This window comes from Astyanax mexicanus, chromosome 22, assembly GCF_023375975.1.
Source record: "Astyanax mexicanus isolate ESR-SI-001 chromosome 22, AstMex3_surface, whole genome shotgun sequence".
In the NCBI taxonomy this organism is placed as follows: Eukaryota; Metazoa; Chordata; class Actinopteri; order Characiformes; family Acestrorhamphidae; genus Astyanax; species Astyanax mexicanus.
This window is the reverse complement of record NC_064429.1, coordinates 11241704-11253777: the sequence shown is the minus strand read 5'-3', so window position 1 is coordinate 11253777 and position 12074 is coordinate 11241704. Positions and strand designations below refer to the sequence as shown.

Sequence of the window (12074 nt, the reverse complement as noted above, 5' to 3'; positions counted from 1 at the left end):
ACTTGTCTGTCTCTTTTTTTGAATTAACAACTGATCTGGGTTGCTGAATTTCTGCAATTGTTTTTAAGGATAGATATAGAGTGACTTGTTTTTTTAGAAGTAAAAAGTCTGGTCTTACAGGTGGGCATGCAACTCTAAACTCTTTAGAATCAGCAGTTTTAGAGGTGACCTTTTTCAGAAGCGCTGTCAGTGCCATTCTCATATAAAAGGCTTAAAATCAAATCTCAAATGTGCAGCTTACATAGTACATTTTTTAATGTACTATGTAATTGTGTAGAACACAAACTGTATAAACCCAAAATTTTATTCTAGAATTGATATACACTATCTGCTGCTGTCAGTACAAATGGATGGCTGGATCAAAAATCAGAGGGAAAATATTAAACTGGGGATTCACAAAAATGCTTTTTCTTAAGTTCTTATGTTTATACTTAACTTAATAGGTCTGTTTTGGTTATTTTTCTTAATGTTTATTTTGTACCAAAAAAAATGGAATAATAATATATATACCTTTTATGATACACTCACATTTCAGTGCTTGGTTTGACTGTTTTTTTATTTTCCTAATGTTTTCTTAAGCCTTCACATCAGTGTCTCAGCACTGGCATTCAGAGCCCCTTATTCACCATCGTACTCCATTGGACATTTCAGGGACAACAGCCTTTTTTGCCCAATTATAAACACTCTTCTTGTAAAAGTTATCCAGACATAGGTAAAAAAAAAAAAAACAACAAGAGTTGAACTATAAAGTATTGAAAGACTAGGATACTAAAAGCCAGTAATGTTAGCCCTGCTTTATTTGTCTCACTATCTTTATATATCAGTTGCTTTAAACATTATAATGTTAAGCGTAATTTTATTTATACATTTAAATAGAACAAAACATAAATGTTGTTTTAATAAACGTTAGCAATAAATAATCTCAAAATAACACATCTAAAATACAGCAGACTAATAGTTTAAACCATTAAACCCAGCCTTTCATTGAGCTGAGAGAAAATTAAGTGTGCTGTTCAATTTCCAACGTTAAGAAATGGGTTAGACAAGCTATACTAATGCACCATCCATCATCAGCAGTTCAGCTGTGACTTTTGGAAGAAACCAAAGTCAATTGAAAAGAGCTGGGGGGGGGGGGGTGTCTGAGATTTAATATAACAATATTATTTTAATATAACTGTTCATAGTTAATTATTATACTTACTCTGAATTACATAAGAGTGCTAGTAAAATATTAAAAAAAAATATATATATATATATATATATATATATATATATATATAAACATTTCGGGCACCGTAGCCCCCACACCTAGTTTTGAATGGTCGTGTCTCTCCTGATTCAGTCAGTAACAACAAGACGGTCGCCCTTTTCTTCGGGATGTTCAGGGAGTTTGCAGGAGGTGTAATTTATGGGGAACAATCATTAATGTTGGGTTAAATAATCTAGTGTTTTTTCACTCTGGTGCTGAAGGTCCGCTGCGCTGCTGTGTTTCCCCTTTACTCTGTTTTCATTAAAAGCCCCTCAGTCTTAAAACAGCGGCAGTAAAACAGGCGGAGCGGTGGGCCTCCAGCAGCAGTAGTGAGATAACCCTGCCGGTGTAGAGTGGAGCAGCGCGAAGGGAGCTCTTTCAGTCCCGGTGAGTAATTTAGCTAGCTGGCTCTCGGTGAAGCGCGGTCTTATTATAATACTTAACTACAGCGTGGTGAGACTATTTAAACTGAAGCGTGTTAATGGCGAATAACGCTGTAAGATAGCTAAGGCTAGCGAGCTACGGTGGAGCTGGCTAAGCTAATTAGCTTAGCCAGCTCCACCGTAGCTCGCTAGCCTTAGCTTCAGTTAGCCCGATTACCTGCAGCAGCTGCCCGTTCAGAAAAAAAAAAACACAACCAGCGCTGTTTAAGAGCTGCTTTACGAGCTTCTCTCCCAGCATAGGGTGTGTTTTTCTCAATCAGCAGCTGCTTTTAAACCACGCTGTAGTTTAGTAATAAGATCGCGCTTCACCGAGAGCTGAAACAGCCAGTTAAATTACCTAACAGGGCTGAAAGAGCTCCTCTTCTCCGGTCTAATTCGGTGTAAATAAACCCAAACACCTTTGGTTTATTTAGATTTAAGTTAGCAGTTTGTTCTCTCTAGACAAAAAACGAAAATAAGAATAAAAAAAAGAAAAAAATGAAAAATAAAAAACAATAAAATAAGGGGGGCGCAGTCTGCGCATGCGCCAGATTTTGCGGCCGCGCATGCGCAGTGGACCATAATTTTTTGCGGTCTTCTGCGCATGCGCGGCCGCAAAATCTGGCGCATGCGCAGAAGACCGCAAAAATTATGGTCCACTGCGCATGCGCCAGATTTTGCGGCCGCGCATGCGCAGAAGACCGATTTTTTGCGGTCTTCTGCGCATGCGCGGCCGCAAAATCTGGCGCATGCGCAGTGGACCGCAAAAAAATCGGTCTACTGCGCACGCGCGGCCGCAAAATCTGGCGCATGCGCAGACTGCGCCCCCCTTATTTTATTGTTTTTTATTTTTCATTTTTTTCATTTTTTTATTCTTATTTTCGTTTTTTGTCTAGAGAGAACAAACTGCTAACTTAAATCTAAATAAACCAAAGGTGTTTGGGTTTATTTACACCGAATTAGACCGGAGAAGAGGAGCTCTTTCAGCCCTGTTAGGTAATTTAACTGGCTGTTTCAGCTCTCGGTGAAGCGCGATCTTATTACTAAACTACAGCGTGGTTTAAAAGCAGCTGCTGATTGAGAAAAACACACCCTATGCTGGGAGAGAAGCTCGTAAAGCAGCTCTTAAACAGCGCTGGTTGTGTTTTTTTTTTTCTGAACGGGCAGCTGCTGCAGGTAATCGGGCTAACTGAAGCTAAGGCTAGCGAGCTACGGTGGAGCTGGCTAAGCTAATTAGCTTAGCCAGCTCCACCGTAGCTCGCTAGCCTTAGCTATCTTACAGCGTTATTCGCCATTAACACGCTTCAGTTTAAATAGTCTCACCACGCTGTAGTTAAGTATTATAATAAGACCGCGCTTCACCGAGAGCCAGCTAGCTAAATTACTCACCGGGACTGAAAGAGCTCCCTTCGCGCTGCTCCACTCTACACCGGCAGGGTTATCTCACTACTGCTGCTGGAGGCCCACCGCTCCGCCTGTTTTACTGCCGCTGTTTTAAGACTGAGGGGCTTTTAATGAAAACAGAGTAAAGGGGAAACACAGCAGCGCAGCGGACCTTCAGCACCAGAGTGAAAAAACACTAGATTATTTAACCCAACATTAATGATTGTTCCCCATAAATTACACCTCCTGCAAACTCCCTGAACATCCCGAAGAAAAGGGCGACCGTCTTGTTGTTACTGACTGAATCAGGAGAGACACGACCATTCAAAACTAGGTGTGGGGGCTACGGTGCCCGAAATGTTTATATATATATATATATATATATATATATATATATATATTTTTTTTTAATATTTTACTAGCACTCTTATGTAATTCAGAGTAAGTATAATAATTAACTATGAACAGTTATATTAAAATAATATTGTTATATTAAATCTCAGACACCCCCCCCCCCCCAGCTCTTTTCAATTGACTTTGGTTTCTTCCAAAAGTCACAGCTGAACTGCTGATGATGGATGGTGCATTAGTATAGCTTGTCTAACCCATTTCTTAACGTTGGAAATTGAACAGCACACTTAATTTTCTCTCAGCTCAATGAAAGGCTGGGTTTAATGGTTTAAACTATTAGTCTGCTGTATTTTAGATGTGTTATTTTGAGATTATTTATTGCTAACGTTTATTAAAACAACATTTATGTTTTGTTCTATTTAAATGTATAAATAAAATTACGCTTAACATTATAATGTTTAAAGCAACTGATATATAAAGATAGTGAGACAAATAAAGCAGGGCTAACATTACTGGCTTTTAGTATCCTAGTCTTTCAATACTTTATAGTTCAACTCTTGTTGTTTTTTTTTTTTTTACCTATGTCTGGATAACTTTTACAAGAAGAGTGTTTATAATTGGGCAAAAAAGGCTGTTGTCCCTGAAATGTCCAATGGAGTACGATGGTGAATAAGGGGCTCTGAATGCCAGTGCTGAGACACTGATGTGAAGGCTTAAGAAAACATTAGGAAAATAAAAAAACAGTCAAACCAAGCACTGAAATGTGAGTGTATCATAAAAGGTATATATATTATTATTCCATTTTTTTTGGTACAAAATAAACATTAAGAAAAATAACCAAAACAGACCTATTAAGTTAAGTATAAACATAAGAACTTAAGAAAAAGCATTTTTGTGAATCCCCAGTTTAATATTTTCCCTCTGATTTTTGATCCAGCCATCCATTTGTACTGACAGCAGCAGATAGTGTATATCAATTCTAGAATAAAATTTTGGGTTTATACAGTTTGTGTTCTACACAATTACATAGTACATTAAAAAATGTACTATGTAAGCTGCACATTTGAGATTTGATTTTAAGCCTTTTATATGAGAATGGCACTGACAGCGCTTCTGAAAAAGGTCACCTCTAAAACTGCTGATTCTAAAGAGTTTAGAGTTGCATGCCCACCTGTAAGACCAGACTTTTTACTTCTAAAAAAACAAGTCACTCTATATCTATCCTTAAAAACAATTGCAGAAATTCAGCAACCCAGATCAGTTGTTAATTCAAAAAAAGAGACAGACAAGTGTTACAGAGACATTAGTATTTATTTCAATACATGTGTACTACAAAAAAATGTTTCTGCACACATAACCATTGACCATTTCACAGTGGCAGCCTCGATTGCTTTATTTGATGTACACTCAAGCTTAAAGAGTAAGATTTACATTTTGGAAGCATAATATGCTAAACTGACACAAACATTTGTCTTCATTTAAAGACAAAAAAACATTTGACAAACAAATGCATAATATTGTGATGTATGCACGGCTCAGTAAAAAGCTCTTACAGTGAAGATGGGGGATGGACATAAAGTTGAGGTTATATAGCTATAGCTATAGCTTTAGGGGCACAATATGCCCGAATCCAATCCCTAAACATCACTCACCTTTTATAAGTGTGTGAAAACCTACATTAGAGCAAATATTTAGACCTTGTGCAGGGCTTAAGGGTTTTAGTTGAGATACACAAGCAAGTGTTGTCTGCTACATAAGTGCAGGGTCACTGAAAGACACGGTCACACCAAAGTCCTCCTTGTAGATGTCCCAGGTTTTGGACTTACGTGGGTTGTCCAGTTCCTCCCTTGACAGATAGAGCCTGTTTTGGGACCAAAGCATTATAGATTGCATTCAAGCAGCAGTCCATATGATTTTTCCTTTTACACTGAAAGCAGTAATGTTTACTAAACTGAGAGGGGACAAAATATCAAAATATTCTAATTAATGAATTAAGTGGCCTGGCATTTTTATATATAAAATCTAAAACCAGAGTGGTCTGGTAGGTAAACAAAGCCAGTGTCTGCTTCTGAGGACAATGGACAGCAAAAACCTCACCTGTTGTTCTCTACAAATGAAGTGTTGAACCAGAAATAGAAAGGATAGTCCTCATACCCCTTTGGAAGACCCTGGGCATAGAGAACAATAGAGAAAAAACATTTTGCCAAACAACTGGAAAAAACGATGTCCATAAAATCATTCTTACGTTACAATAGATTGGGAACTTACAGCCCTGGATTCAAACATGACTTTAACATCACCACAAACCACTGGCCCTTCCTGAAAGCTGATCACCACGGCATTGTTTTCAGTATCTGGGAACAGCTGGTAAAATATGAGAACACAGTATATGAGCGAACAGTAAAATAAACACAAAGGAACATAAGACAAACATCTGAAAGACCTTTCCCAACAATTACAATGTGATTTATGTTTTAGTGGGCTGCTACTGTCTTTAAAGGTTCAAAATTATGAGCTTATTGAATATTTAAAAGTTGTTCTTTAGTACATATTTAAAATATGATTTGGGGTTAAGATGATACCGATTCACAAACGCTTTCACTAGTGTATGTATGTACAAAATCTTTTAATAGTGTATGTAAGGCTGTTTTTTCACACTATAGTTTGTTTGCTCTGGTCCAAGTCAGGTAATTAATTGATTCTCTTGGAGCATTTCCCTCATGGTTTGTTGTTTTAACAGAGGATAAAATTCAAGCTCACCAAAATGAGTCACAACAATCTTTGTAATCTCTTTGGTTGTTGGTCAGAGCTGTCATGGCTGGGAGCAAGAAAGTAAACAGATTTCTGTGCAGTTTAACATGGAACAACAGCAGAGGTGGCATGTGTTCATTTGACTGACTCCACATCTTAAAACTGAGTATGCTTGACAGATGGGTTGGATCAAGGTCAGATCATGTTCTCATCACAAACCAACCAATTCAGAGTTCAGACCAACAGTTCTCAGCAGTCTCATTGCAGTTGTGTTTACTGTACTCATCCATGTCCAAACAAACAGCACTACACGTAAATATGAACAGTTTATTTTGACAAATAAAAAAAGTAGGTGTGAAATCACCCTAAACTACTAAATCATTTAGGGGTTGTGGGATTAGCCCACTTCACATGTCTGTTCTGGATATGTCATATAGCTCTGGTTTTAATTAGGAAACCACTGTGTTTAAGGTTCACAGTTTTTCACTTTTTTGTACTGAAACTACTCTTGTCATTTAGACTATGAGGAAGTAAATACAGTTTTATACTGTAGAAAACCTTTAAAAGTTAGCTTACCCTACAGTTCGTCTGCGTGGCACAGACACACTGGAACACCTGCTCTCTTTTCACTATGATCCGCACCTTCAGATCACTGCCATTGCCCTTTCCCACACCTGCACAACAAACACAGCAATGCCCAGGAGCATTAAATTACATAACCAATACACATAACAGTGCAGTCACTCTGAAAGGAGCAGACTGACTGCAGATTTTAATTGGAACTACACAGGAAACAGCCCCTAAACATACACTGCCCCCCAAAAGTACTTGATAAGTCAGTCTCATTTCTTTATTTCTGCTTTAGACTGAAAACAAATTGGGTTTGACATTAAAAGATGAATAGGAGACAAAAGGTCAACAATTCAGCTTTTGTCCGAACTTACCAATTTGTCTTCAATATTCATCTTTAAATTATATTTTTGTTACACCAAAATGTTTTCACTAGAGCAGAAAAAAAAAAAAATCAATTGGCCTCAGTATTTCAATACTTTTGTAGGAGAGTGCAGACATACAGCTCTGGGAAAAAAAGAAACCACTTAAAAATCTCATTGAAAACCTCTGGAATATAATCAAGAGGAAGATGGATAATCTCAAGCCATCAAACCAAACTGAACTGCCTGAATTTTTGCACCAGGAATGGCATAAACTTATCCAAAAGCAGTGTGTAAGACTGGTGGAGGAGAACATGCCAAGATGCATGAAAACCATTTTTTTCCCCAGAGCTGTATGTTTAACTACTTGGTCTCAGTCTTCAACTGAGCACAGCAGAAACTAAAGGAGCAGTTCTGACACACTGAATATATACATACACATTCACCTCACCTCAGGAGAAATACAGTACCTGCGCACTCTCAAACTAAACGCTGTCAATCAACCATGTACACACCATCGTACCCGTGAAAAAAAAACCTCCTCAGCTAAAATGAATAAGTGAATCCAGTTTGGATATGGCTTTAGACATTCAGCTGAACAACTATGGTGATGGGTTAACCTAAAAATCAAATCAAATACATATAGAAAACATTGATGATGTCTTTAAATCAGTGAAAACTTCAGCATCACCTTTGCCTCCTTTGCAGTGGATGGCAATGACATTCCCTCAAACTGGCAGTGTAGTTCAACATGTCACTGAGAACACAAGAACACAAAGTTCAATATGTGAATAAGAGCTTAGGTTCTCTGCCCAAACCCAACCCAAGGTCTGACCTGGCTCGAGATTTCCCACCACTTTCCTCAGGTTCCTCGGGCTAAAGAAAATAATATAGTTATAAGTTATTTTCATTTTATATAAAGCTATGAATCAAAATATAGCAGAAACAAATCGAACTGTTTTTAAAAAAAAAGTTGCACAAGTGCAAAGTGCACACTGTCCATATTACGCACTTCACCTGCCGCTGCGCTTTCCTCCAAATGTGCTGGCTGCTTGGCAATGCTGCATCAGCAGCAGCTCGAAAAGAAGCGGTGGCTGACTTCACATGTATCGGAGAAAGAGTGTGCTAGTCTTCATCCTCCTGGTGTGTTGGGGCATTACTAGTGATAGGGGGAGTCCTAACGAGTGGGTTGGCTGTGTAAATTGGGGAGAAAATGGGAAAAAAATATAAATAAAATTATAAAAGAATTTATTTTCTTTTCTTAAACCATGTTATATTATACTAGATTAGAGGAAAGTCATTCAGACATTGTTGTAGCCTAATGTTTAGGCCTTTGGATCATTGTTTGCATTGTTCATGTTATAATCTTTTGGAGATCTGTTCCTAATAATTAATAATATTTTTCTTAAATAATAGGTCTTATTCATTCTTCACTCATTCTAAACAGAACGAAAATGTTTTTTAAAAGCTCAGTTTTAATGCTCTACTTACTCAAAAAAGGTCAGGTTTAATTCGGGCTTTGGCTCAAAATGACAGTGTATGGGGCAGGTTGGGTCGAGCTCTAATGTGAATCCTTATACTGCATTCCATCTGAAGTAGGAATTCAGAACTGGAAATTTTCAAGTTCTAAGTAGAACATTTCAACTGGAATAAACCCACAAGTTCAGAACGCAAGATGGCTGCACCAAACATCAACAGTAGTAAAAGCAGTAGTATTTTACGTTTCATTAGCACGTCTAGCTGTTCATGTTTCCATTGTGTGTGTGAATGTGCGTCTGGTATCGCTGACAATGCAAAAAATTATAACCTGGGACATATAATGTGGGACATTTTTTGGTTACATTTGCTATAAAACACTGGTACATGATTAATAATTAAGCTGTAGTAAACATGAAAGTCTTTAGCTTATTTTATAATTCCCTCTGGAAAAAAAGAAAACAAGGGTAAAATATGTATACACATGTAGATTACAAATAGTGTTAACCTATAAATTTAAATTATTTTCTGTGCCTTTTCTATGCTTTCGCAGCACATTTTAATGACCATAGCGTGTTTAAAACATCAGAGTAGACAAGAATGTATATCAAAACTGATTATAGTAGGCCTATATTTACATTAAATATATTTAAATAATTAAAAAAAAAACATTTATTTAAGCAATGCTAAGACACAATCTTCAATAATAAAATGTGTCAAATTCTGAGCGCTCCATAATGTAGGGCTAAATTACTTCACTCTGCACTGATGTATTAATCAGCTCAGGCCCATAAACATTTGGTAAACATTTCTAATGTTTAACCTGTAAACAGTATTTCACACTTTCATCAAACATGATATAGAATGTTCTGTTTAAAACTTTGAACAGAATCAATTTTTAAATAAACTAATTTGGCATATATCTGGCTGTCAGGGAATATGTTTAGGTTGTGTCTATATCTTGTGTAGATTCTTTATTTTTTAACAGCTTTTAAATGCATCTGTTTAAATGTTGCCTTCTTGTCACCATTACTGGTAATTTACTTGCATATATAACCAATATGCTTCCCAAAGAGTGGAAGAGAGCAAGAGCTTAATTACAGCCTAAACACCTAGATTTTTCTCTGTGAATTTACAGTTATCTTCCATCTGAAACTCCAATCAAGTTATCAAATTAATTTTTAAATAGCTTTTCTCAGTCGATAAACAGAGTCGATAAACCGAGTCGATAAACAGAGTCAATAAATGGAAACACAAAGATCACAAAGAGTAAATTTGACTTTGACCAAAACTTATCCAGGCCTGAAAATGACTATTTTCAAGTTCCTTGACGTTTCCAGGTTTTTCATGACCCTGTTCCACAGTGCTTCATATACACCTCAATAATAGCTAGTTATGTACAGGTGCAAGTTTCACTTATAGGGTAAGACATTTTTTCGACATATTTTGTACAGTTATTTTAACAGAACGTTGTCGACTCAGGTGTGAAGTTATTCCCAGCTCCAACATCCAACATAAAAGCTAAATGGAACACAACGTTAACGGCAGAAGAAGCATTTGAGTAAAGTGCTGCTCATTACTTACTCTAATGACGGTACGTTATGGTCGTCAATCATCACTCGTTGCACTCTGTAATGGAAGAACAGTGGATCGTAGCCTTTTTGACCTGAAACAAGACCAAAGCTATGCTCAGCACCACTCATTTATTGAGTGTCTCCAGCAATATAATATAATATTATATGATCTAACTTACTGCAGAGATTGTAAACTCTGTAATGATCGGGATGCTTTGTGTCCAGAAATATGGCAGCTTCCTAAATACAGCAAATTGTAACATTGTTACATAAAAATCTGTTTAAATCAATAATTCAGCTAAAATAATTGCCTTCTACAGACTTTTCAGTTTTATTTTATTTTCTTAATTGTTAAGCTTACTTTTATGGGATTTCTGTAGAGTGCCTGCTTTCCAGGTGAGGGAAAAGACATGGCAACAAACATTATTAACTATTGGATCCCAAACCATAAGCAGAAAATCTAGATTCAAATAAGATTACATAATTAGGTAAAGCATCCCAACCTGTGACATAGGTGAGATCCAATTCAAATCCATCCTTTTTGTTACCGCCTTTTGTTCTCAGATACCTGCAAGATTCACAAATACCACAAATCAGCATACAAACAGTAACTTGGGTGTATTTTAAAAGGTTTTGATGGATTTTAATAATTTTCCAACCTATTTCTAAATACATCAAAATGTTTAATTTTTTTATTTAATTCTCTCTGAATCATGATGAAATAATCAAACTGTAATTAAGTTTAACATTTCATTAGAATCTATATGAATAATTGATATAATTTAATTAAAATAAAAGAATGATGGCCAGCACCCATTTAGATCCTCACCTTTCTTCTAGTGACCTTCTCCAGATCTTTCTTCTGAGAGGCCAGACGAAAGACACGCACCAGGATAACTATCCTCAAAGCCCTCAGGAAGCTCACCACCCTGTTAATGATAGAGAAAATCACATGAATAGCTAAGAAAGAACAACATGTAGATGAATAGTTTACCACATCATCTGAACACAGCATTTGTTCTTTGCACTGTATGATAATTTAATGATGAATGGACTAATCTGCGTCATGAAGTAGCTCCGTAAGTTAGCAAACTAACTTACATAGCTAAGCTGTTTTGGTTCTACTGTCCCCAAACGCCCCATAAACTCGAGCCACGAGACTCATATAGCTTTCATTGCCAAGATTTTACCTGCTATCACTAAAGATTAATAAGATAAATACACGTTAGCCCTGTAAATCCACCTAACGTGCAAATGATCTTAACGCCAGCACGAACGAGTAACGGATTAGTAAACACGCAGGTAACCCTCGCTGTTTCTGAAAGAAAACTTCTCCTCTGTCTCGGTTTATACAGCGATGGTTTGGGTTTAAAGCTGGGTTTGTTGTGCTGGATATTTGCTGCAATATTATGAACTGAGATCAACCAGTGCTAACCAGTGACTTTAAAAAACAAATAAACACAGCTGTTACTGGACTGAAGGGGTTTTAAATATATTGTAGCGTCCGCCTGGACTCTGAAAGAAGGACCGAGTAGGCAGTTTAAGTCGCTTTATTGACTTAACTTAGAACACAGGTTGTTCAGTAGTTAAGCTCAGCAGCGACCCCACAGGCCGGCAGGGGAACTGCTGTGTGGTCTGTGAATCACTGATCACCGCCGAATCTGGTGGCGGAGACTCTCATTGCGAGGAAACTTGCTCAAATGCTCAGTGATTCCTTCACTCACTGAACTGTTATCAGGGCTGGTGCTCTCGTTCACTCAGTGATTCGGTCACTCACTGAACTGTTATCAGGGCTGGCGCTCTCGAGAAAGAAAAACAAGGTTGAGGCCTGGTAATAGTAATAATAACGTATATTGTTATCGTGGTTATTTTTTTTATAATATTATTACTATTAGTAATAATAGTTGTATAACAAGCATATTCATAACCAATAGAC

At 37.1% G+C, this 12074-nt stretch overlaps 1 protein-coding gene across 35 annotated transcripts in view; it reads right to left on the bottom strand.

Moving 5' to 3' along the window:
* Nucleotides 1–4697: 4697 nt before the first annotated feature.
* The window catches only part of LOC111190360 (scavenger receptor cysteine-rich type 1 protein M130), a 28689-nt gene continuing 21312 nt past the window's right edge, over nucleotides 4698–12074 (bottom strand). For 27 of the 35 annotated variants that reach the window (XM_049470425.1, XM_049470404.1, XM_049470419.1 and 24 more), the window contains 11 exons: nucleotides 10968–11067; nucleotides 10642–10706; nucleotides 10500–10523; nucleotides 10318–10378; nucleotides 10149–10230; nucleotides 8106–8281; nucleotides 7780–7964; nucleotides 6733–6830; nucleotides 5674–5769; nucleotides 5503–5573; nucleotides 4698–5266 (listed from right to left, as the gene is read on the bottom strand). Coding sequence is in view for 6 of the 35 variants with exons in the window: in XM_049470419.1 (XP_049326376.1) it covers nucleotides 11060–11067 (8 nt within the window). In the remaining 29 variants the exon portion in view is untranslated. Of the gene's footprint in view, nucleotides 5267–5502; nucleotides 5574–5673; nucleotides 5770–6165; nucleotides 6224–6732; nucleotides 6831–7779; nucleotides 7965–8100; nucleotides 8282–10148; nucleotides 10231–10317; nucleotides 10379–10499; nucleotides 10527–10641; nucleotides 10707–10966; nucleotides 11068–12074 lie in introns of those variants that run through there. The other 8 variants (XM_049470408.1, XM_049470407.1, XM_049470409.1 and 5 more) reach the window with 8 other exon arrangements.